The sequence below is a fragment of the Cervus elaphus genome, chromosome 12 (genome assembly GCF_910594005.1).
Source record: "Cervus elaphus chromosome 12, mCerEla1.1, whole genome shotgun sequence".
Classification (NCBI taxonomy): domain Eukaryota; kingdom Metazoa; phylum Chordata; class Mammalia; order Artiodactyla; family Cervidae; genus Cervus; species Cervus elaphus.
In genome coordinates, this window is record NC_057826.1 from 55,588,061 (window position 1) to 55,612,806 (window position 24,746).

General features: G+C 39.0%; 3 protein-coding genes and 2 pseudogenes across 8 annotated transcripts in view; 3 read left to right on the forward strand and 2 right to left on the reverse strand.

The window, feature by feature from the left end:
- The window catches only part of CSNK1G1 (casein kinase 1 gamma 1), a 154,272-nt gene extending 148,799 nt beyond the window's left edge, over positions 1-5,473 (reverse strand). For 2 of the 5 annotated variants that reach the window (XM_043918914.1, XM_043918915.1), the window contains exon 1: positions 5,238-5,438. The gene's annotated coding sequence lies outside the window, so the exon portion shown is untranslated. Of the gene's footprint in view, positions 1-5,191 lie in introns of all 5 variants that reach the window. The other 3 variants (XR_006343843.1, XM_043918916.1, XM_043918917.1) reach the window with 3 other exon arrangements.
- LOC122704348 lies at positions 2,432-2,748 on the forward strand (annotated as a pseudogene).
- Positions 5,474-11,758: 6,285 nt separating the features above from the next.
- On the reverse strand, positions 11,759-19,822 carry PCLAF (PCNA clamp associated factor). Its single transcript, XM_043920733.1, has 4 exons — positions 19,663-19,822; positions 19,285-19,365; positions 18,092-18,254; positions 11,759-12,779 (listed from the first exon to the last, which is right to left on the reverse strand). The coding sequence occupies exons 1-4, from the start codon at positions 19,706-19,708 to the stop codon at positions 12,734-12,736; spliced, it is 336 nt and encodes a 111-aa protein (XP_043776668.1). The 5' UTR covers positions 19,709-19,822; the 3' UTR covers positions 11,759-12,733.
- LOC122705387 lies at positions 16,955-17,297 on the forward strand (annotated as a pseudogene).
- A 3,460-nt stretch (positions 19,823-23,282) lies between the features above and the next one.
- TRIP4 (thyroid hormone receptor interactor 4) overlaps positions 23,283-24,746 on the forward strand; it is a 48,746-nt gene continuing 47,282 nt past the window's right edge. Inside the window, exon 1 of one of the 2 annotated variants that reach the window (XM_043920213.1) lies at positions 23,283-23,476. In XM_043920213.1, coding sequence (XP_043776148.1) covers positions 23,376-23,476 — 101 coding nt within the window. In that variant the 5' untranslated portion in view covers positions 23,283-23,375. The remainder of the gene's footprint in view (positions 23,477-24,746) is intronic. The other variant, XM_043920211.1, reaches the window with a different exon arrangement.

Here is a 24,746-nt window from a genome sequence, read left to right on the forward strand (position 1 = left end):
AGATTATGTGTCAATGTAGGTTCATAGTTATAACAAATGTACTACTTGGGTAGAGAATATTGATAATGCGGGAGGCTATGCATGTGTGGGAACAGACAGTGGATAGGAAATCTCTGTACCTCCCTCTAAACTTTGCTGTGAACCTAAAACTGCTCTAAAAAATAGTCTTGGGACTTCCCCAGTGGTCCAGCAGTTATGATTCCAACCTTCTACTGCAGGGGGTGTGGGTTCAATCCCTGGTAGAGGAACTAAAATCTCCCATGCCATGTGGCCAAAAATAAATGATTAAAGTCTTTTTAAAAAACTACCAAATTAACATTTTAGGATAGAAAATATTTTAATAAAACAATTGGACATCCCTATGGGCTTCCCAGGTGGCCCAGTGGTATAGAATTCACCTGCCAATGCAGAAGACACAGGAGGCATGGGATTAATCCCTGGGTCAGGAAGATCCCTTGGAGTAGGAAATGGCAACCCAATCCAATATTCTTGCCTGGGAAATCCTACAGACAGAGGAGCCTGGCAGGCTACAATCCATGGAGTCGCAGAGTTGGTCACTACTCAGCAACTAAACAACAAGGCAAAACTCACTACTAAAAGAATAAATTTAGGGATGTCCCTGGTAATCCAGTGGCTAAGACTCCATGCTTCCAATGCAGGGGGCTTGGGTTCGATCCCTGGTTAGGAAAAAAAAAGATCCTGCATGTCAGGAGGTGAGGCCAAAAGATGGAAAATAAATAAAGAAAGAAAGAATAAGTTTAAGTGGATTCATCAGTAAATTAAAAAATCTTCTTCCAGAAGAAGCTTCTCTTCCAGTTGTAATATAGGGAAAAAACGATCTTTTCTACATCTCCATAATCCACTTTTTTTAGCAGCTTCCACCCATAAGTGGCAAGCAGTAATGACAAGAATGGTTTATTAAGCAAATGATAACAAAGATGTATGAAGGTATATAATGTTCAGATAGTGTGAAATAACAATTACTTTTAACCAACATCTGAGATCTTTCTGTGTAACTCAATATAAAATGCAAGTTCTTTTAGCTACATTTTCACTGACACAACTGAAATTATATAACTTAAATCTACTGAGGGTTTTGATTTTTGAAAAAAAATATGATGAATTCAAAGCCACAAAACATGAAGGGGTGAGGGAATAGGAATCTGAAACAGATGGCATCTCTTTTAATTTTTTTTCCCTGAGTCCATCTTGAACACAATCTCAATAATGTCAAAATCCAATATAGCTCTCCAAATAATTAACCTACAAAACATAAAATGCTAATTCTGAAGTAAATTCATTCTTTTTTTTTTCTTCCCAGCTGCTATATTGGGCAGAAATGAGTAGAGACAAGTTAGATGTTAAATAGAGAAAAACTATCATTACACAAATTCTAAAGTTCTTTCATGAAAACCTACTTTCATTTTTCTGAAGCCACTGAAGCAGTTTCCATCAAGACTGGTGAGAATAAAGTCTGTCTATGATATCAGCCTTTTTTTTCTGGATACGATGATTATTTATCTTTACTAGAGACCAAATCATAGCTCCAAAAAGAAATAAGCTCTAAAATAGAAACAAGCTCTGGAAGAATACTCATTTGGTTTGAGTAAAGCATTGCCTGGCATTTCTGAAACATTTCCACAGTAATTCACTTCTGGTTTGGCAATACCAATAAAGTTAACTGTACTTTGTTCATTATATATTCTATTATGCTATATAAACCTTCCCAATCTTTCCTAAGGCTTTCTGAGATCATCCAAGAGACAGACATTAAAGGAAGGTTTAGTCATTTTTAGATTTCCTGACAAGCAAATTCCATAACTGACAACTGCAAAGATTCGTGGAATGGCCACATACGTTGTTTAAGTGGAAAAGGTCATTGAGAAAAGTATCATATGTAACAGTCTCTATTACTGCCCACATTTCTGATATATCTTTTAACAGCTAGTATCCTATGTCTTACACCGAAATAAATTACTTAAGTTTTATGAGAAGATAGAGGAAAAAAGGAGAGCTTCTCATGGCTTTACCAAAGCAATATAATATGGTCTCAACTTTAAGATTCAAAAGATGTTGAAAAATAATGATCCAGGAAAACTGTTAAATGCTTACATATAAAGACTTTACAATCTCAGAAAAGCCATTTGAAAGTTGAATAACCTTATAAAAAGTCTACGACTATAGTAAAAACATAATTTCAATTCTTTAAAAAATAGTATAAGTATATCATCAATAATTTAAAATATATCCATCCAGTTATCAATTTGACCAATATCTATTAGGTGCCTATTATGTAGCTGCAGTGATGGATAAAATTTAAAATAGTATTTCTACCTCAATGAGTATGCAACATAGCTGGACAGTTTTATTTAAAAAAAAAAGTTCAACTTTGTTTAAGAAAAACACAAAGGCTGTCACCGCCGCGACCAAGATGGCTGAGAGAGTCGCAGCCTTCCTCAAGAATGTCTGGGCCAAGGAACTGGTGCTAGTGGCATCCTTCGCCATTGTGGGCCTCGCTGTAATCCTGCCCACACTCAGCCCCTACACCAAGTACCCGCTCATGATCAACCGGGCCACACCCTGCAACTAGCCAGTGCCCCTCCAAGACGACGGGAACATGCCCGACGTGCCCAGCCACCCCCAGGACCCCCAGGCACGGAGCCTGAAGAGACTGTGAGCGCCTCGGTTGACAGGGAGCGGCCTCCGCCCCGATGGCCCCAATAAATGCGTGAAAACCAAAAAAAAAAAGAAAAACACAAAGAAGAAATACATTTGAAAATTCTCTCAAAATTATGGAAAACCTATAAACTTCTCTAAAAAGTAATACTGAATTACACATTTTATAACCACTTTTCACACACACAAAAAAACTATTATTAAAGCAAGTTATTTATCTTTTGAGTATAAAGTACATTTAAAAATTACCAGTAATTCCCTGGTGATCCCGTAGTTAGGACTTTGTGCTTTACTGCAGGGATCGAAGTTTGATTCCTGGTCAGGGAACTAAGGGCTTTCCAGGTGGCTCAGTCATTAAGAAGCTGCCTGCTAACGCAGGAGACATGGAGTTCAATCCCTGGGTCGGGAAGACCTCTGGAGGAGGCAATGGCAAACAATTCCAGTATTCTTGCCTGGAGAATCCCATGGACAGAGTCTGGAGAGCTACTGTCCATGAGGTTGCAAAGAGTCGGACACCACTGAACACGCAGGCACAGGGAACTAAGATCCTGCAGGCCACTCTGCATAACCTCCCCAACCCCCCAAAATTACTAACTTTAAGTTACATCAAAAAGCAAACTATATGAGCTGAAAATCTGACATACAACAGGTTACAAATTAACTGTATCCTTTTAAAGTCTACAAAACAAATTAACATAAAGATTTCAAGTTTCTGAGATATATTTCTACATCATCATCACAAAGACTTAAGGGCAGAAATTCATTCCATTTCACTTATTTTACATATATTACACATATTAAAAAAATCTAAGTTTTACTAACAGTTTAACTCCAAGATGAGTCATGCTACTTGTGTTGATTTTATTTTTAAAATTACAACTACCTTCTATTTTATGCCCCAATTTTAATTCTCTCCAAAGATATGTGATGTTAATTAAGATTTATATACATTACTTTTACAATGTTTTTCTTATCAATCCATACTATACATATCACAAATCTGAAAAAAAAAAAAACCACCTCTGAAACATTCTTGGTCATTTCAGTTAATGCACACATTCTGCTTTATTTTTCAGAGTTTTAAGAAACTACTAACAACTGAGTTTCACGCTACTTATGATCAGTATCTAGAAGCTACTGAAAGTCCTGCTGTGTATACATGATTTGGAATATTATCCAGTTCTGCTCCTATCTCAAACCTCATTCCACAAAACTGGGCTGCCCTGACTGTGTAAGATTAATCATAATTCATCTTTCAACTGGAAGGTGCTTCCATTTAAAGCTGTTATTTAAATACATTAACCCCCCCTTCTATAAAACTGATTAGAATTCTAACTTATGTTACTTATGAAGAAACTGAATCTCTGGTAGGTTCCATGACTTAACCCAAGGTCAACAACTATCCAGAGGCAGTCCTGGTTCAATCCCAGATTTGCCTAACCTCAAAGCCAATACTTCCACTTGACCACAATTATCTCCTTAAAAGATTAAGAGATAGGCGCAAAAGCAGGGAACCTTGTCTCTCTCTCTTTTTCAACGTTCACTTATCTATTCTGAGACATCTATAACCACACAGAACCTACAATTCAGTCTCTGATTGAAATATAAACGAAGAGGATCTTTCTGCTTCATTTAAACTAGGGCAAGCTCGCTGGCAGGTAAGAAAGATGTTGGCAAAGGCTTGCCTCAACATGTCTCGCTTAGACCTCTATGTTTTGAAGGTCCCCCAAGTCTATTTGTTATAAACACGCATACCTACCAAACAAGGATATGCCAGACTAGACTATAGGTTGGTGCTTTTCAGGATTGCACTTTTCTAAAATTCAGACCAGACTTACTACTGATCTGGGAGACTTGGTTGACTATGTCAATCTGGCACTTCCCAAACATTCGAAACATCATTTATGGGCAACAAACCCAGTTCCACCCTCTTTCTTTTACTCAGTGATGCCTGCACCACTTGGGGAGTGAGGGACCGCTCCTGTAGAGACACCGGGGCTCGAGAGCAGTGAAGGAAGAAGCGGGGGAAGCGCACGGAAGTTGAGAGGAGGGAGGTCTCCTTACCCACCCCACTGCCCTAGCTCTGCCAAGGGCGGCTCCCCGCGGTGCCCAGCCGACTCACAACCCCCACAACCCTCGAAGCCGGGCTCTGTCCCAGCGAGGTGGGCGGAAGAGTCGGGCAATGGAAGTGTGAGATTGCCCCATCTACCCCGCCAGGGTCCAGGCTCTCCTTTTGGACCCAGAGGATGCCCCCCTCTTTCAGAGATAACCCTCCAGGTGGCAAACTCCCCGTCCACATCGGCCGAAGTCTTCAGTATCCGAGGGAGCGCCTCCTCCGCAACCTCTACCGGACCGCCCGAAACTCTCCGTCAGCCGTGACCCCCCAACCCTCCATTCCACCTCCGCAACCCTCTACAGTCACACACGCCGGCCTCCGCCCCACCCAGTATCTCCGCGCTCCCCTCCGCGATTTGGAGAAGGGGGCCCCCCCACAAGCCCCCGGATACACACACACCCTCAGGCTCCAGCCTCCTGGACCCCGTCGAAGACGGAGCGAGTACCTGGTCTGGCCGTGCTCCGGGACTCAGATGGGGCGGGCGCAGTCCCCTCCCGGAGGCGCCGACTGCTTCTCTACCCACCCGCAGCGTTGCCTTCTCTCTTTCCCAGGAAAGGGAGGGAGGAGAGGTGCGGGAGGGGAGGGGGAAGGCGAGGAGCCGAGGGGCGGCTGAAGCCGATCCGGAACCTCTAGCGCTGGCCCCACCCTCGGCCGGGCGCAGAGCACCCTGGCCCTCCCAATAGGACAAACTTAAAGCCGGCAGTGAGAAATGGACAACACCACTTCCGGGTCATCCCCGCCATCGCCCCTCCTTAGCAACCGCGTGGGGTTGCTAAGCGGAAGCGCCTTCAAAGACAACCGCCCCCATTACTTCTGGGACGATCAGGAGGTAACTGGGAACGTGTGCTCCTTTTGGGTAACACAGTCTTACCTTCGCTCCTGGTCTTGGGCTGAGCACCGGCTTCGCTGCCAAAGTCACGAAGCCAATTCTGCTTTTCCCCTCGCTTGTACTCCCCCTACGAGCCTCCAGCCACTGTTTACTCCTGTTCCTCCCTCCCTGAATCCCGGGCGGACCTATTGACTCCTCCTAAAGCTCTCTCAGGTCCCTCCAGGGAGTTACTTTCTGGCGGTTTAGCAAGCATCTCCCTCTTGTGGATTTTCGGTTATGTTTCAACTGGGCTTTTAAATCTCTTCCGTTATAAAATCTTTTTCATGGACTTCGTTTTAATGTGACAAGCCCCTGAAACCCAATGGTGAGAAAGTTTCATCCATCTTCTCTTTTGTTAAGGATTGCACTTGCTTGTGTATGATCTGGAAAGAATTAATTCTTAAAAGAAACAATGAGAAGAGGCCAAAGGAAGCCGTTAATCAAACTTGGGAAGGAGGAAGACATTTAATCTACTCAGTAAACTTTCATTCGTGTACTGTGGACAAGAAAAGTTAATAAGAGACCTCATATAGTCTTGTGTTGAGTGATCTGAGTTTGAAATATATTGGGAAAACCACTTCTTGGAGCAAAAGCCATCTACATAATTAATCCTCTTTTTAGATAAATGACCTATATGTTTACGGCAGTTAAATATTCAGAGAAGTGTAATCGGGCATTCAGAGAAAAATGAGTGAAAATTTTGGCTTAACTTTCCTGTCTTGAACAGATCTGCTTAAAAGCAATAAAGCTTAATAGTAGTTTCTCAATTTGTTCTCTAGTCCAACAGTCCGCAGCCTTTTTGGCGCCGGGGACCGATTTCATGAAAGACAATTTTTCCACCGACCTGGGTTGGGGGGAGTGGTTTTAGGATGATTCAAGCACATTGTGTTTATTATGCACTTTATTTCTACTATTATTACATCAGTTCCACCTCAGATCATCAGGCATTAGATCCCAGAGGTTGGGGACCCCCTGCTCTAGTCCACGGCAGTGGATGTCTTTGCAACTACTGGCTATTGGTCATGATAATTTGGGCATGATAATTTTACTGGTTATCATAGCCTTAGTCACCAATATTGAACAGTTGTCCACCTAGCCAGGGCAGAGGGAATGAGCTTTGGTAACTTTGGTAACTTTAAAGGAACAGCAGATGTTAGTTTCCTGTACACGTGAGACAGCATGACAGCATTAAATTAGTTTACCCGAGAGAGTCTGAACAGCAAAACCTGAAGGAAATAACTTCAGGTTCAAATGTCAGTAGTAGGTTGTTAAAGAAGTCTAAAACATTTCAACCCTTGCCCTGGACATGCATACATGTGGGAGTATATGCAAACAAAATGCACATAAAATCTGAGTACATCTAGTCAGACTTAAAGAACAATTAATTGTTCTCAAAACAAACTGGCTGTAATTAGCAAAATAGAGCTTGGTATTTCAATTGCCAACAGGTTAAATATTTTAAAATTTTTAGTTAGAAAAGTAAACAATAAGCCCAATGAGCAACAACTTATCTAAAATGAAACTGTGGTGGACTTAGATGTCTTTAAATATTAAAAACATAAATACAGTAAATTTGTTCTATAGAAAGAAATGTTTTATTGGGTAATAGTTGGTAGTTTAAGCCAATACAAAACTGCAAATTCCTATGCATCATTCATTTTTCCTGTTGTCTGAAGAAATGTGACATACAATAGCATTTACATCCTCTCTTCTTACAATTTTTAAAAATTATTCAGTTACTTTTGTGTAGGTGTATGAATATCTGGCTTGACTCCTAAATGATCACTTGACTTATTTAAGTCCATCATTTTCAATACACTCACTACTTGGAGACCTCTAAAGATGTATAGCATAGGTGTATACATTTATGAAAACTTGTACCCTAAAAACATATTATTGTATGTAATACAATTTTATTGTATGTAAATCCACCTAAAATACTGATAAAGATTTAAAAATTGAAATAAATAAGTATATAGCACAATCCACACCTAAAATTAGCTATGTGGGCTTAACTACACTTTCAGGATTTTGTGAGCAGTATCACAGAACTCCATAATCTTTTTTTTTTTTAATTATTATCCATATCAACTTTTTATTTTTTAAACTTTATTATTTACTTATTTTGGTCATGCCATGCAGCATGTGGGATCTTACTTCCCTGACCAGGGATGGAACCCACAACCCCTGTAATGGAAATGTAGAGTCTTAACCCCTGGACCACCAGGGAAGTCCCCAGGAATCCATATTCTTAATATGAACCATAATTAAGACAGTGCTCTCAAATCTATGATAGATCTCAAACAGCCTTCAAGGTCAATACTGTACCTTCATCCTTCAGATCAATACAGGATACCTCTAGCCTTTTTCTCAATCTCTTCAAAGCTTTTTGTCATTTTTTAAATTGTCCTTTGTAATCATTTAAGAAAGAATTATGTTTATTTTTCGGAAACCCAATATTGTTATCAATGATTAATATTTAAATATTCAAATATTCTTAGACTTCCATTGGCATCTCCAAATACAAAAGACAAAATAGACAAACATAAAAGATACCAAAATTAATGATTACTTGGTATCAGTTAGAAGAAAAAGCTAGATTTACTGTTTATCTGCCTAAGCAATATACAACACACAAGGCATGGCCCCCTGCACAAGGGACTTACAGAAATCCACTTAGGATTCATGTAACATAAGCAATTTAATGTTTAGACTTAGGAAGAGAAGGCTATCGCTTCTCAGCCTTTTGGCTAAGATCAAGTGTAGGAAGAGAAGGCTAAAGATGTAACAACTATTATTAAATACTTGAAGGTTGTTTTGGAAAGGAGTAACTTGTTCTATGTTATTTTAAGATAGAACCAAGAACAGGAGGGGAGTTAAGAAAAAAAATTTTTTTAATTTCTTTCGGTTGCGCTGGCATTCAGGGGCTACTCTTCATTGTGGTGCGTGGGCTTCTCATTGTGGTGGCTTTTGTTGCAGAGCACAGGCTCTTGGTGCACAGGTTTCAGTAGTTGCAGCAAGCAGGCTCAGTAGTTATGAGCTTAGTTACTCTGAGGCATGTGGAATCTTCCCAGACCAGGGATTGAACCCTTGTCCCCTGCATTGGCAGGTGAATCCTTATCCACTGTACCACCAGGAAAGTCCAAAAATCAAATTTTTAACTCATAGCATTTTCAATTAGCACTGCCAGCTAATAAAATAGCCCATCTACTGAAAAGCTATAGGCGGCTTGAGTTGAATAAGATAGCTTCTAACACTCCTCCCAGTTTTGGGGACTTCAGTGAAAATCTTTCCCACCTCTACAGGTTATCCTCAAAGGTAGAAGGAACCACTGTAACAATGTTAGTTGGACTAAGACCCAGCTGAACCTTCAATTTTTCCAAAAGTGAGTTAGCATGAAGAATTCGAAATATGATGAGATTTGGAAGCAGTATATATATAATATGGGAAAAGTTCAGTTAGTTTAGGCTATATTTTCTGCTTTTTAAAAAAATGGTATGTTATCTCATAAATAACCTGAGCAGACTATAATTTTCAGTACAGTATTATCTGCCTTTTGAAACTGTAAACATAAAATTTGTATGAACCTCACGAATTCCATTAGCATTCAAAAATTCCCTAACAGTAGCTTTAGTCATTGTTTGTTCAGGAATTTAACACTAATTATTTGAATAACCGATTCAAAAAGAAAAGCCAGATTAAACTTTGTGAAGAAGGGTACAAAATTAAAACTTACTTTATCTTTTTAATATATACATTTCATCTTTTGATTCAGTTTCAACATAAAACAGGGAGTTTCAGTCAGTTCAGTTGCTCAGTCGTGTCCTACTGTTTGCAGCCCTGTGGACTGTAGCACGCCAGGCTTCCCTGTCCATCACCAACTCCCAGAGCTTCCTCAAGCTCATGTCCGTTGAATCGGTGATACCATCCAACCATCTCATCCTCTGTCATCCCCTTCTCCTCCTGCCTTCAATCTTTCCCAGCGTCAGGGTCTTTTCCAATGAGTCAGTTCTTCACGTCAGATGGCCAAAGTATTGGAGCTTCAGCTTCAGCCTAACTCCTTCCAAAAAATATTCAGGATTGATCTCCTTGCAGTCCAAGGGACTCTTTAAGAGTCTTCTCCAACACCACAGTTCAAAAGCATCAATTCAAAGTAATGTCTCTGCTTTTTAATATGCTGTCTAGGTTGGTCATAGCTTCCTCCTTCCAAGGAGCAAGTGTCTTTTAATTTTATGGCTGCAGTCACCATCTGCAGTGATTTTGAAGCCCAAGAAAATAAAGTCTCTCACTGTTTCCATTGTTTCCCCATCTATTTGCCATGAAGTGATGGGACCAGATGCCATGATCTGTTTTTTGAATGTTGAGTTTTAAGCCAGCTTTTTCACTCTCCTCTTTCATCAAGAGGCTCTTTAGTTCCTCTTCACTTTCTGCCATAAGGGTGCTGTCATCTGCCTATCTGAGGTTATTGATATTTCTCCCGGCAGTCTTGATTCCGGCTTGTGCTTCATCCAGCCCAGCATTTTGCATGATGTGCTCTGCATATAAGTTAAATAAGCAGGGTGACAATACATACAGCCTTGACATACTCCTTTCCCAATTTTGAACCAGTCTGGTGTTCCATGTCCAGTTCTGTTACTTCTTGACCTGCATACAGATTTCTCAGGAGGCAAGTAAAGTGTTCTATTTCCATCTCTTTAAGCATTTTCCACAGTTTGTTGCGATCCACACAAAGGCTCTAGTGTAGTCAATAAGCAGAAGTAGACGTTTGTCTGGAATTCTCTTGCTTTTTCTATGATCCAATGGATGTTGGCAATTTGATTTCTGGTTCCTCTGCCTTTTCTAAATCCAGCTTGAACATCTGGAAGTTCTTTATTCACGTATTGTTGAAGCCTAGCTTGGAGAATTTTGAGCACTACTTTGCTAGTGTGTGAGATGAGTCCAATTGTGCAGTAGTTTTAACATTCTTTGGCATTGCCTTTCTTTGGGATTGGAATGAAAATGGACCTTTTCCAGTCCTGTGGCCACTGCTGAGTTTTCCAAATTTGCTGGCATATAGAGTACAGCACTTTCACAGCATCATCTTTTAGGATTTGAAATAGCTCAGCTGGAATTCCATCACCTCCACTAGTTTTGTTTGTAGTGATGCTTCCTAAGGCCCACTTGACATCCCACTCCAGGATGTTTGGCTCTAGCTGAGTGATCACACCATCATGATCATACTTATGTTTAGAAGGGGCTAAACTGACAATCTACATTTTAAAAAAGCTTTGACAAGGAAACAGATGACATGGGACCTCTGACTAATAAAGTTGTATGTATGTGCTGTATGCTCAATTGTGTCCAACTCTTTGTGATCCCGTGGACCGTAGCCCGCCAGACTCCTCTGTCCATGGAATTTTCCAGGCAATACTGGAGTGGGTTGCTATTTCCTACTCCAGGAGATATTCCTGACCCAGGGATCGAACCTGCATCTCTTGCCATCGATCAAACCCACATCTCTTGCATCTCCTGCATTGGCAGCCAGATTCATTACCACTGCACCACCTGGGAAGTCTGCCTAATAAAGTCGCTTTGTTGCTAAGTCACTTCAGTCGTGTCCAACTCTTTGCGACCCTATGGACTGTAACCCACCAGGCTCCTTTGTCCATGGGATTCTCCAAGCAAGGATACTGGAGTGGGTTGCCATGCCCTCCTTAATAAAGTTAGACATGACTAACAATTGTATATTTTGAAAGGATTGTATTTGAAAAGACTGCAGTTTCTTTAGGTCAAATTTTTTTTGGAAACAATTACATATCAAAATTAGACTTCATTAGACACATTCTCCATCAAGTTCCTCTCTCCATCAATGAAAAATAGCAAATCAGGTTTCAAATCCATCAAAAGCCTAATTATTAAGGAAGTACTTAGGATAAAACTCTGGTCTCAATTCAGTAATAGTATGTTTAATATCTATCTCTAAGCAAAAAATGTAATCTATAGTCATCAGGACTTATTTTGGAAGTTCATAAAATCAGGTCTGTTCAGTGATTTGCATTTGGAAGGAATAAAATAGAAATACCTAGTAGGATAAAATCTTAGAAAAGCGCACACATGGATAGTTTTATGAAAATAAGTATTCATTTATTAAAAACAAACTTCAGAAAAGTATGTCTGTTAAACATGGCTAACTTTGATAACAGAAGGTCAGCAAAAAGTCTGATGAGGAAGAAAAATATCAGTTACTAAGTACTACTATACCCACTTCGATTATACCCCCGGTTATCTTGAAAAGCATGATAGTAGCTCTAAGGACTTTAGACAGTTCTGGGTTTATGGCACGATCTGTCTTTCATGTTTTATTGATTTCCAGCTTTAAAAGCATAGACCCAAAGGGTAATATTTTGTCACACTAAAGCAAAGGTATATTCTAGGGAAATTCCTCTCTTTTAAAGTAGTCTATGGAATTTTCCTGTCTGATTCCACTATATTGGAATTCCACTATTCCAATATAAAAAAATTGTATATTTTTGCTGTTGTTTTCAGAAGCTTTATTAATCCTTTAAACCTTAGGACCAAACTGCCCTTAAATTTTTCTAAGAAGAAGGTAGACAGCCATCCAAATTTTTGCAACATTGCCTTTTTGGCCACCATTCTTAAAAAGGGTACAGGTTCAGTTTAATTAACATTACTTTTTAAATGTGCAAAAATCTACCTCTGCTTTTTTAAAGCAAATAAAAGGAAGAAAAATATGGCATCATTCCAATAATCAAATGCCAATAAAATGGCAACAGTACAAAGATCTAAGCAAATCTTAAATACAGCAGATTCATAATTAGAATATCATGTAATAATTTTAGCAAGAAAAAGCTTAATAATAGGTAAAGGAAACCAAATACTGTGTTAACCGTAGTTAATCTTACAAACTTTCCAATGTCATAACTACTTGCTTTTGAATAACTAAATGTAAGCCTCATTTTTTAAATTAAATGCCTACTCAACAAAACTAACTGGAACAAAAACATTTATGCAAATTTACATCCTAGAATACCAGAGTAAACAGGAGACATCAGTCAAGGGTGAATAAGAAAGTTCTATTCTTTTTCATCATCTGTGTGATCAGGTGGCAAAGGACATGCTCTGTGGAAAGAAAAGAGAACTTCAGTAGTCACCTGAGTCAAATGTTTTAAAAACAAAACATGAATAGTTTTTAAAAACTTATGTAAATCAAGAACATTAACAGTGCAGTGGATCTGGCCAAGTGACTAGAAATGAGAGAAAATTAAACTCCCATAAACTGACAAATCCCTACAGATTCCAAACACTAAAGTGACAAAAATTTTTAATAAACTATTTTGCCTCTTAGTTTGCCAAGTCAGTTTCCCTTTTGGAATATATTGCCATTTTTATTTAAAAGAGAATCTCTATTTCTATAACATCTTCTTTCAATGTGTTAAGTAGATTGATGAAGCAGTATAATCCTTCAGCAAGAACTCTGTGATAGTAGAAAGCAAAAAAAATCCAACCAATCCACTTGAACAGAGAAAACAGCAAGTTGTCATATTTGACTGTATATCCTTTGGAATTTATGAATGTATTATCTAATTAGAAAATGCCCAAATTGTATTGTTGGCATATGGTAAACATAGCTTTTGAAAAACAACTTACATTATCCCAAAGTCCTCTGGTACTCAGTATATTTTTTATAGCGAAAAAGTCAATTAAGATTTTTAAATCAGAATTTTTTAGAGCTGGTAAAAATTTGTGAGATCTATCCTAAACAGCCAGTTTTCAAATTAGATCCTGACATAGAGCTAGAAGATGAAAGAAGGAAGCTAAAACAAGGATATTCTGACTTGGTGTAACATTACCATTGACTGATGCATTATTACATTACCAAGAGGTCTTCATTGTACTTTCCTGGAAATTAAATGAAGTTAACAAATGTACACTATTGTAATCCAAAATTCTTTTCTTCGAAGACCTGATTTAAGGTTTTAAGAAGACAGTTTTTCTTGATTCAGATTCTCTCCTATGCAACAGGTAAATTTACCCTGCCTTTGTGATAATAATAAAGCCGTAAGAGTAGCCATATTCCAGATTAAGAACTAGAGAGATTATAATAGAAGTCCTTCTGATATACTGATAATTTTCTATTTATAATCAATAGTAAACTATTGAAAGAGTTCCTATCACAAGGAAAAAAATTTTCTATCTCTTTAATGCATCAATATGAGATAGATGTTCACTAAACCTATTGTGGTAATCATTTCATGATGTAGCTAAGTCAAATCACTAGACTGTACACCTTAAACTTACATAGTGCTGTGTGTCAATTACGTCTCAATAAAACTGGGAGAAAAAAGTCAATCTATTAATTTACTATAAAGGGATAAATGCAACTCTCAAACAATAACAAATCTAAGAAAGAGGCCTAAAGCAATAAGATAAACCTCTATTACCTAGTTTTATGTCACAGATTTTATTATACTATGGATCAAAGTTCTTTATGAGACTATATGTGTAATCTTTCACTATATGATAGGAAACCTGCAATATAGGTTTTATTGCTATGATGATCAATGCTATATTGCCAAATATCTTGTTTCTTTAATTGAAGTCACAAATAATTCAAGAGGATTGTTGACTATTCTTGAATATTGACTATTAGTTTGTTCATATTAGGATGAGAAAGAATAAGGAAGAATGGTGCCAGTAAATGAGAAGGAACTAAAAGAGACTTTTAGGATCATGATAACAAGTCTGTTAAAAACACTTTATCCAAAAATGTATCCTCTTGCATTTTGATTTTATTAAAACAGAAATGATAATAGTAATATAGCAACAAAGTATAAAGTTCAGCTACTGCTCCAGAATTTGACATTCCTTTTAAATATCTCAAAAGTTGGATAGTAAGCACTCAATAATTTACTAAATGATCTTACGAACAATATTGTCTTAAAATTTTAGATGCAAAAATATTATTTTATATGTTAATTCCTTTGTTTTAACTTCTCTTTAACCATTTATTTTTATCTAGCTGTGTTCAATGCAAATCAAATCCAAACTCAGTGTACAATCCAAAATAGGTGTACAGTATTCAGATATGAAGCAAGAGTGTGTTCATTCACACACATGGATCTCACATAACTTGAGATGGATGTTAGGTCTGGTTGTTCCCGTTTAGATTTCTAAAGATGACAAATATTGGCTAAAATTTATTTAGAGTACTATGGCCACATTGAATATTTATCATTTAAGCATCATTGTATGAACATGTAAACCAATGATTTCTACTTCTAAAAAGATTTCTATACATCAAGGCAGTTCTAAAGTTTTACTTTCCAGAATCAAGTCTACTTAGGTTTAGAATCATCTAGAAATAATGACTGATGTAGAAAGTGTTACACATGTAGTTACTCTTATTCATCAAGTTTAATATATAAATGTATATTTACAGAAAGCACAAATCAGTTATGAATTTAATGCAGGCAAGTTTCTAGTCTTCATTTCCCAACTACCTAATACACATTATTTTTTACCTCCTTCATATATTTGCCTCTTAATTTCCAAATTTATCAAACACGCCTTCAAAACATTAATTTTTCGGTTTTAAAAATTATTTAGTACATCCAGAAATAAAAAGCAGTATTTTAAGATTGTTTGAAGTCGATCTTCGGAATCAAGTTAAGAGATCAGAATTAGCTAAACTAATCTGGCACTATTGTTGGATGGGAATGTGTGACAGGAAATACCTGTAATTTGACTTTTAAGTACATATGCAGGGATTACCTATGTTTGGATTTGTAGTATATTCCAACCCATTATTGCCCTGGAACATCTCAGTTATAACAGAAATCCAAATGCAAAGTCAAATTCAAAAGCCCAGAGGAAAAGAGTTAAGGTCCCAAGAGAACAATGAAAACAATGTAAAACATTATGGAGAGTATATCAGCATTAAACCAAGACTGCTGAAACAATACACAGAGGATTTAGTAACTGCTGATTCCTTCCAGTGTACATCATAAACAGAATCACTGAAGCTTTTTGCATCACCTAATTGTTTACCTTCTAGATTTCTTGAACCAAAATGAAAACTGAATCTCCATTCCATAGCTCATCCTTTTTCTCTAGATAAAGATGCAATTATTCTTATCTAGATGCAAGGTACAGTTTGAAGTGTCCATGTTTCTTGTTACATTTAATCACATCATTAATTCCCAATATTGTCTCCATTCTTATCATGAAACTCCAGGAGATTTAATGTTGGCTGTCATTATCTGCTCAAATCCTTCAGATGCTCCTTAAACTAATCCAATTTGAGACTCTCAACATTTTCTGCGTTACTAAAATAAGGGGTGGAATTAATGGATTTGATGAAGACTTTATTTTCTTCCTGACACAGAATTTCTAGATGCCGTACAGACTGGGCTTTAGAATACAGGTTGGTAAACCTAGATGTTTCTTGGCCAAGTCTCTTAGTGGTAGAGGTGTAGAAGGGCAAGCAAGACAACAAGGAGACTAGGTGTTGACTGCCAGGCACAGCTGACCGTTGTGGTTTGGACTGGAGGACCTTCTGTGCTGGTTAAAGGAACGGACGAGTAAACTTGCTTGGGCAGGAGCAGTACCAGAAGCATCAGCCTCAGTGTGAGCCCGGCCACCACCCACTTGTCCATGTTGATCACTCCGTCTTGGGCCGGCTCGCTGCTTGGTGCCCAGGAGGATCACCTGCTCCTGGCTGGTGCTGGGAGGTGTCTAGCAGGGTCTTAAATCAGAAGGCTTCATAATGGCAGTGATGTCACACTACCCACACTCACCACGCCCCACCTCCAGTCAAATAATGTATTTTTGAAATGAAAACTTCAACATTCTTTAGAGAGTCTGCAGTATTTCTCATAAATCTATTTAAAAAGCAGGTTTCCCTTGTTTTTTCCCTCCTAAAGGTATTTATCCCCCAGATTCTTAAAATATGCTTGTTGTTGAAAATTGGTAGCACCGAGTGTGAGGAGAGACTTTTACCCAGTGACATCACTCATGATATTTGGTATATTTTGTACAGAGATTTGGTGTATTTATACACGTCTTTTATGCAATAATGATTGTACTTTTGAATCCAGTTTTGCCCAACATTTATCATGAGCATTTTCCTGACATTAAAAGCTTGAAAGCAGCCCCCATCACTGAGCCACCACCGAGGACTCAGCAGTCTCCCAGCTCGAGGCCCCTTGCTTCCCAACGCTCAGTACCCCCTGCCCACCTTCTCCTGCCGCTGCCTCCCACAGGCCGTTTCCACCTAGGAAAAGGAATCACATCTTATGTCCACTTTCCAGAACCTCCACTCTTTCGACCCCTTTGCTGATGCAAGTAAGGATGATGATCTGCTTCCTGCTGGCACTGAGGATTATATCCATATAAGAATTCAACAAAGAAACGGCAGGAAGACTCTTTACTACTGTCCAAGGGATCGCTGATGATTACGATAAAAAGAAACTAGTGAAAGTGTTTAGGAAGAAATTTGCCTACAATGGTACTGTAATGGAGCATCCAGAATATGGAGAAGTAATTCAGCTACAGGGTGACCAGCGCAAGAACATATGCCAGTTCCTGGTAGAGACTGGACTGGCTAAGGACGACCAGCTGAAGGTTCATGGCTTTTAAGGGCTTTTGGCTCACTGAAGCTTAAGTGAGGATTTCCTTTCAATGAGTAGAATTTCCCTTCTGTCCCTTTTCACAAGTTTAGAAACTTCACAGCTTGTATAATGTAACCATTTGGGGTCTGCTTTTAACTTAGACTAGTGTAACTCCTTCATGCAATAAACTGAAAAGAGCCATGCAAAAAAAAAAAAAAAGCTTGAAAGCATGATTTAATTGTCTTCTTAAAAAGTTCACGCAATAAACTCTGCATGTGTGCAGTTTTATCCCCATCTTGTTTTGTTTTGAAGTAGTCTTATGTATTTACAGAGAAGTTGTAAAGAAAATACACTATGGTGTTTGTTCTGGTTGTTCTAAGTGATGGGGATTTCTGTATTTTCCACCTTTTCCACATTGATTATATATTTCCTATGGCGGCTGGACTACTAGTTTTTTGAAAGGAGGGGTTAATGGAAATCAAGGTAAACCAACATGGAAATTACTTTTTGAAAATAAGAAGGACTATAGAAAATAGAAAAAAAAAATAGAGAATAAAGATCAGAAGTTCATGGTTAATAAAGTAGCACTTATCATCTGAATGGGAATTGATCCTCTTTGAGTAAATGAGTAAAAATAATATCTTTCATTGATGCTTGAAATTTGGGAGTGACATAATAAGAGGTTAGCATAGTTTGAAAAACTTCTGGTTTGTATTTTCTTATCTGCTCAAAGAGAAAATTTAAAGTTACTCAATATTTAGTTGTTTTTTATTTTCAAGAATTTTCAAGTATTTCTTTATACTTCAGAATATGAAAACTTACTTTCTCTTTGCTTTTCCCAAGCCACTGCTTCCTGCCTCCTCAGGAATTCTATTCTCTTTTTCTGAATCTTTAGGGGACATCCTGAAGAATTCTCCAATTCCTTTTTGCCACTTGGGAGTTGGGCGCACACAAACTGGATTCCCTCCTGCATACTTATTTTCAGCTATAAAATAAAACAGAATTAAATAAAAATTAAGAATACAATTTCCATTCTTTAAAGGGAAACAATTCTTTAACATCAAATCTAAAGGATATTAAGTGGTGGTATATCTATCTTTAATTTTAAAATATGACATGATAAAGTTGAATTCAGTCAATAGTACATTATACATTAATATAACATAATGCAGAATATTATTATATGTATTCTTTAGCCTAGAAAAATAGCATTAACAAGATGTTTACAACTAGAAAATATTTTTCATACTTTATCCATGAACAGAACTATTCAGTTAGCCTTATGTACAGTCATACTAAAGTATGACACACTTTTTCCTTTATGTTCTTAACTAGAGCTTGCAGGATTAATCTTCCAAACCTCTCAACTTCCTTCTAAAAGGAATGAGAGACACCAGATGGCAGGGTATTTTCTCAACCTCTCCTAGCACAGAAGGAATAATGTGAAGCTCTTTCCCTGGCCCAGTTTTCCCTCCTAATGTCCCAAAAACAGAATCAGGAGCTGCAAGGTTGGAACACACACACACACACACACACACACACACAGACAACAAACTAAAAAAAATAAGAAAGAAAAAGGGAAGAAAGGAAGGTAATAGGAAAGACAAAGAACAATATGCGGAAATGAAAACAAAAACGTGATTAGCATTGTCAACTATCCTCTCAATTCTAGTAAACAGGTGCTTAAATAGCCTCACACAAGAAAAAGTCCAGTTGTAAATATTAAGAAAAATAACAACACTAAGGCAGAAAAGAAAAACAGGTTTGAAGAGACAGTGTGTCCGTCCCTAACCCGAGGCTTGACATTTTTGAAGACCAGGCGACCCCTCCATCTCTACCCCAGCCCGCCAAAGAGACCAAGGCTTGCTCATTACATCAAAAGGCAAGGAAGGAAGAAATTCTGGGGAGTGAGGATCTCAGGAAAAGAAACTCCGCCGTGGGTATGGGGAAGAGTGGTGTCTGGCCTGATCTCCTTTTGAGAGGGTTCGTGTAGGAGCTTGCAGCGGCGTTTTTACCTTTCCTTGAGGAAAGCGGCGTGGAATTAGCGGCAGAAGTCGAGGAACCAAGCACCTTCCTGGGGGCTCGAGAAGCCACCACTGTGGAGAGAGGGAAAGGAAGGCATTCAGAAGTGGGCACGAAGAGGCTGGGAGCCACGTTCTCGCCACACACCCCGACCCAGCCTATTGGAAAGGATTGGAGAGGAGAGCCCCGCGATCCAGAACAGCAGATAACGCTCCCCTGTCCCCGCCGAAGCGGTTAAAGGGATCAGGCTGCTGCTTCCTGACGGGCTGGGCCAGTTTGGCGGACAGGCGGGGAAGCCCCCTCTTCTCCCGCCCATAGCGGAGCTGCCCAGAGAACCACCTGCCCTCCACTATTGTGCCCGACTGCCTCACCTTTTCTGTAGCTGCCAGGCACACCGTCTGCTTTAGTCCGCACCATGTTCGAACTCAAGAGGAGAGCAATTGACTCTCCAGCCGAAGATGTTTCACGGGACAAGGCCCAGAAAACGAATCTCCCGCCACAGTTTATATCGGTCCCTTTCCCGCGCGCTCCACCGACTCTCCCAGACCGCCACTCCCATTGGTTCCGCGCCTTTCACGCGCAACCAATCGCCAGTGTCCAGTGGTGATCGCGGCGGGGCTGGGCGCAGTGTCGACCCGTCCATCAACTTGCAGAAGCTTGTGATTCGTACCCGCCTCAGGTAGGAGGTGCCAGGGCGCTTTCCTGGGATGCCCTGTGTGTTGGGTGCTAAAATCCGTGCTAAGATTGTGAACTGGGTAAAACAGCCTGCTTAGAAAAGAAAACCTGGGAAAGACAGCGAATTCCAACATTTCTTCAAAAGTTAACTACAGGCTTAAATCCATAATCTCACTCCTGGAAGTGACTCCTGAAATGTAGCGGACTTGTTAACATCTCAGGCAGAACTCTCTTTACAGCATCCATACTAAAAAAAAAACTCTATGGAATGGTCAAACGCTAATACAGTTTATTTACAGGGATGATTTTTTCCCCCCACCCTTGGCCAGGAGGTGCAGCAGATTATGGGATCTTAGTTCTTGGATTAGGGATCGAACCCAGGCAGCAGAAATGCCCGAGTTTTGGACTGCTGGACTGCTAGGAACTTCTCTATTTACAGGAATAAAAAATTGTTTTAAAAATGAAACTTTCTAGGATGGTGTGAAACAAGAAAAAACTGAGCAAATTATACATTTTTAAAAATCAAAGAGTTAGTCGCTCAGTCGTGTCTGACTGTGACCCCATGGGCCCGTCAGGCTCCTCAATCCACGGGATTCTCCAGATAAGAATGCCGGAGTGAGTAGCCGTTTCCTTCTCCAGGGGATCTTCCCGACCCAGGGATCCAACCCTGGGCCTCCACATTGCAGGCAGACTCTTGGGGCCTGAGCCACTGTACCTACATAAAAGAAACATTATTATAATAATAAAACATTTTCCCTAGACCTGTATGGAATCAGAATTCCTTAAAAATATGTCAAATCTGTTATGGGTACATCTGTGACACGTAGTGAACATGACTTTAGACTAGGACTATTTTCTATCCCTATGCTTATCTTAATTACTCAAATACGCCTGGGGAATGAATGATTTTCACACAGTGAAGACCAGGCACAAAACCTGATCAGATGAAGTTGCCTTAGGATGTACTTTGTTAAACTCTGCACTTGAAAGGCAACCCTGAAAGTGTAAGCATGGCATTAATTCTCTCCAATAAATTATGCTTGAACTTTCAGGATAAAGGCTACTTAGTGCTTTAAAAGAATCAACAATTACTTTATGTTTTTGAATTAGAGAACCTAGACAGCAGATGAAATTAACATTATAATAGGAGGGATGGTATTGCAAATTATCTGTAGCTTTGTCTAAATTTTAGAGACTAAGATTACAGCCAAAGTCCTGTCAGAAAAATCAACAAGCCCTAGGGTACCCCTCCTTGTTCTTTATCATCAGGACTCTCTCAGTACACAATGTTTCTTCAATGCGCATTATTTCCTTTTCAGTTAAGTGGTTTCTACAAAGGACTGAATTACCCAGTTCCCAGGTCCTTGTAGAGATTAGAGCTGCATAGAGAATCTGCTGGTCTTTTCTCTTAGTCAACCTGCCAAGTAAATTGCCAAAAGTATTGCAAATATATCTTTACACACAGAGACAATCTACTTATTACTATATCTATTTGTATATCTGTCTTTTTAATGCCAATTATAATAAGGGAGGCGGCATATTAGAGTAAAAAATTAGGAGAAAAAGCAGTGCTACTTAGTAAAAATTCTTAATTTAAATGTTTGCTTTAGAAAAGTGCTTCTCAGTTCCGGTTAAATAAACTAGACAGTTGTGTAGCGTGAACCTGAAAATTTTAAAGGCCTAAGGCATTAAGAAAGTTGTAGTATGTACAGATGAAATTTCTGCCTAAATTTATACAAAAGACTATCCTTAAGGCATATTAAATAGGTGTGCTTGCTTTGCTCAGGCATAAATTTATTTTAATATATGGTAATATTATAAATGGCTTTACACTGCATATATTACAAGTAGAGATTACACAATCAATAACATATTCCTTACAAAAAAAGAACACTTTTATTCTTGAGGACCTAGAATGTCCTATTGTACAAAAAGCTTAAGTTACTCTGTCTTCAGGAAGTTATTCCTCTAGTAATGGGAAGAGAACATGTATAAAAACACGTAAAGGATTTCGATAAGTTATAGTTTGTATTAAATGTAGCAGATTTCTATGAAGAAACAAAACTTGTGCCCACAGTTTATGAAAATTCAGTCTTTTTTAAGTGTGAAAGTCATATATTTTTCAAATTAATAAAATAATCTAATCTCAACATAAATCAACACACCTATGATTTTGATTATATCGGTGAAAACATAAGGTAGAAACAACATCCAATTAATGTAATTATTTAGTATAAATAGCCTAATGGGAATGAAAAGCCTATACATGTAACACAAAGCCAGTCAATTAAATTGACCAATGAAATATGTCAAAAGACGTCATGGTTTCCAGAGAAAGCTGGCTAAATTTTCTCCAGTTTGTTGTCCCAGAGGAGACATCTTTAGTTGAAAAACCTTTAACTTCTTTTCTAAAAATTTTATTTTTAATTGGAGGATAATTGCTTTACAATATTGTACTGGTTTCTGTCATACATCAATATGAATGAGCCATAGAAATACATATGTCCCGTCCCTCTTGAACCACTCTCCCACCTCCCACTCCATCCCACTCCTCTAGGTTGTCACAGAGCACCCGATTTGAGCTCCCTGCATCATACAGCACATATCCATTAGCTATTTAACATAGGGTGATATGTTTCCAAGCTACTCTCTCAATTCTTCCCACTCTCTCGTTCCCCCACTATATCTACAATTGTGTTCTCTACGTGTCTCCACTGCTGCCCTACAGGTAATTTACCATCAGTGCCATCTTTCTAGATTCCCATATATATGCACCTTTAACTTCTTAAAAATCAATAGAGAACTCATATTGAAGGTCATCAAAGCCAAATCCCAGGACCTGTTTTATTAAAGTTTTTTTTTTTTTCCTCCCGCGAGCTTACAGAGTTGTCTTGGCTCTAATAGAAAAGACCTGGCTCAAAAAAGCAAATAGGGGTTTTAAAAGTAGCATGATTCAGGAATTAGACGACCAAGGGTTTTATAAAGCCTCTACTACCAGAGAAAACACTTAAAGCATTTACTCTAGCTTTCAAGTGCTCTTTTAAGTGTTTTCAATAAAACCAGAACAATATAAAAGCTGGCCTCTCAGGTTACGGGGTATTGTTTTATTGTTTCCTAAACTGTAGTTTTTAGAGACATTTGTTTCGCCTTAGAATTCCCAGTTCTCGAGCCCTACATCTGACAATGCGGAAGAACCAAGAGCAGATCTGGCTCGGGTTCAACCGCGGGCACTAGGAAGCGGGAAGAAGTGGGAGGAGCCCAGGTGGGAGGGAGCTGCGTTGGGGGCGGTGCTGAGGCGCGGGGCGGTGCAGGCTGGCGGAACTTGCGCGAGCGAGGTCGGTTTTGCTAGGGGCCTAGTCTGGTGTAGAACGCCGAGCTTTTGCAGCCCAGCTGGTTCCGGCTCGGGAAAATGGCGGTGGCTGGGGCGGCGTCCCGCCAGCAGCTGGTGGGCTGGTGCACGCAGCAGTTGCGGAAAAGTTTCGGCCTGGATGTCAGTGAGGAGATCGTACAGTAAGACCGGTTCGGGTCCGAGGCGGGAAGGAGCTCTGGGATGTGTACTGACTAAGCAAACGGGGAAGCGGAAAGGACTAAAAAGTTGATGAGAATGAAGAAATTTGATAAAAGGGCTGCTGTCTATTTCCGAGCGCCGAATTTTGACCTCCGGCTTTATAGTTGAGCTTCTGGAATAGGGTGTCCTGCTCCACAATCGGCTGGTGGGGCCTTCTTTCCCCAGGAAAACGCCAAATCCCTGATAATTAGGTCTAATTATCCTTCCTTATACATTTTGGAGAGAAGGAACAAGCCAAGTTGTCTTCAGAAATTCCTTGCTCTGAACATTTTGTCAATAGTTTGCCCAGTCCTGCTTGTATCAAATAGGGCCTGAAATTTAAAGGGTGGCGTGGTACTGTGCAAAGATACCTCCTGACTCGGGAATCCCTGGTTCTCTTTTCTGTGGTCACTCACCAGTTTCGGAACCTTAGGCAACTTAGCTTCCAATTTTGTACCTTAGTTTCCTCATCTGTAAAATGAATAATTAGCACTGATTATCTTTAATAATTTATGGTTCTTGTGAAGTGGAAGTGGTGACTTGATTTAATATTTGCTTTCAATTGATTTAACTTTTCTTTTTTTTTTTTTTGATTTAACTTTTCTTTTTCGTTACTGCATAGCAACTGCCGGGACAGCAAAGATGAGTGCTGAGGTGAAGGAAGTGCAGGGTATTGGGGAGCATTGGAAAAAGGAGTCTGATTAAGGTTTGAGAAACTCGTAAGATTAATTGCAAGGGATGACTTTAACTTGAGAGCTAAAAGATAGTTAGGTGTCAGTGCAGAGTTCAAGAGTAGGGAAAAATTTCTACAAAAAGTGAACTTAAAAACCTAGAAGTGTTTCTTGATTTGGCTCCTTGCTCATTGATGCTGAAACTTAAATTGCAGCCGTAGGGCTTTTGTAGAAAGTTAGGTGAATTTCTGAGTTTGGGAGAAAATAGGCTTATTGGCAAGGAGAGAGTTAAGAGAGACTATTTTAAAGGGTAATTTTGAACACAGGTAATAGATTATCAGAAAATCCCAGTTAAGTGAATATTGTATCACTTACATGTGGAATTCTAAAAAGTGACATCAATGACTTTTATTTACAAAACAGAAACAGACTCACAGATGTAGAAGACTAAACTTATGGTTACCAGAGGGAAAGGGAGAGGGGATAAATTAGGAGTGTGGAATTAACAAATACGTATCACTATATATGAAATAGTTGAACAGCGATTTACTGTATAGCCCTG

Coding starts and splice junctions, on each gene's coding strand:
- PCLAF (XM_043920733.1), bottom strand. CDS start 19,708: ATGGTGCGGACTAAAGCAGACGGTGTGCCTGGCAGCTACAGAAAAG. Junction 19,366..19,662: donor GCCTGGCAGCTACAGAAAAG/GTGAGGCAGTCG, acceptor CTCTCTCCACAG/TGGTGGCTTCTCGAGCCCCC. Junction 12,780..18,091: donor TTGGGAAAAGCAAAGAGAAA/GTAAGTTTTCAT, acceptor TTCTTTCCACAG/AGCATGTCCTTTGCCACCTG.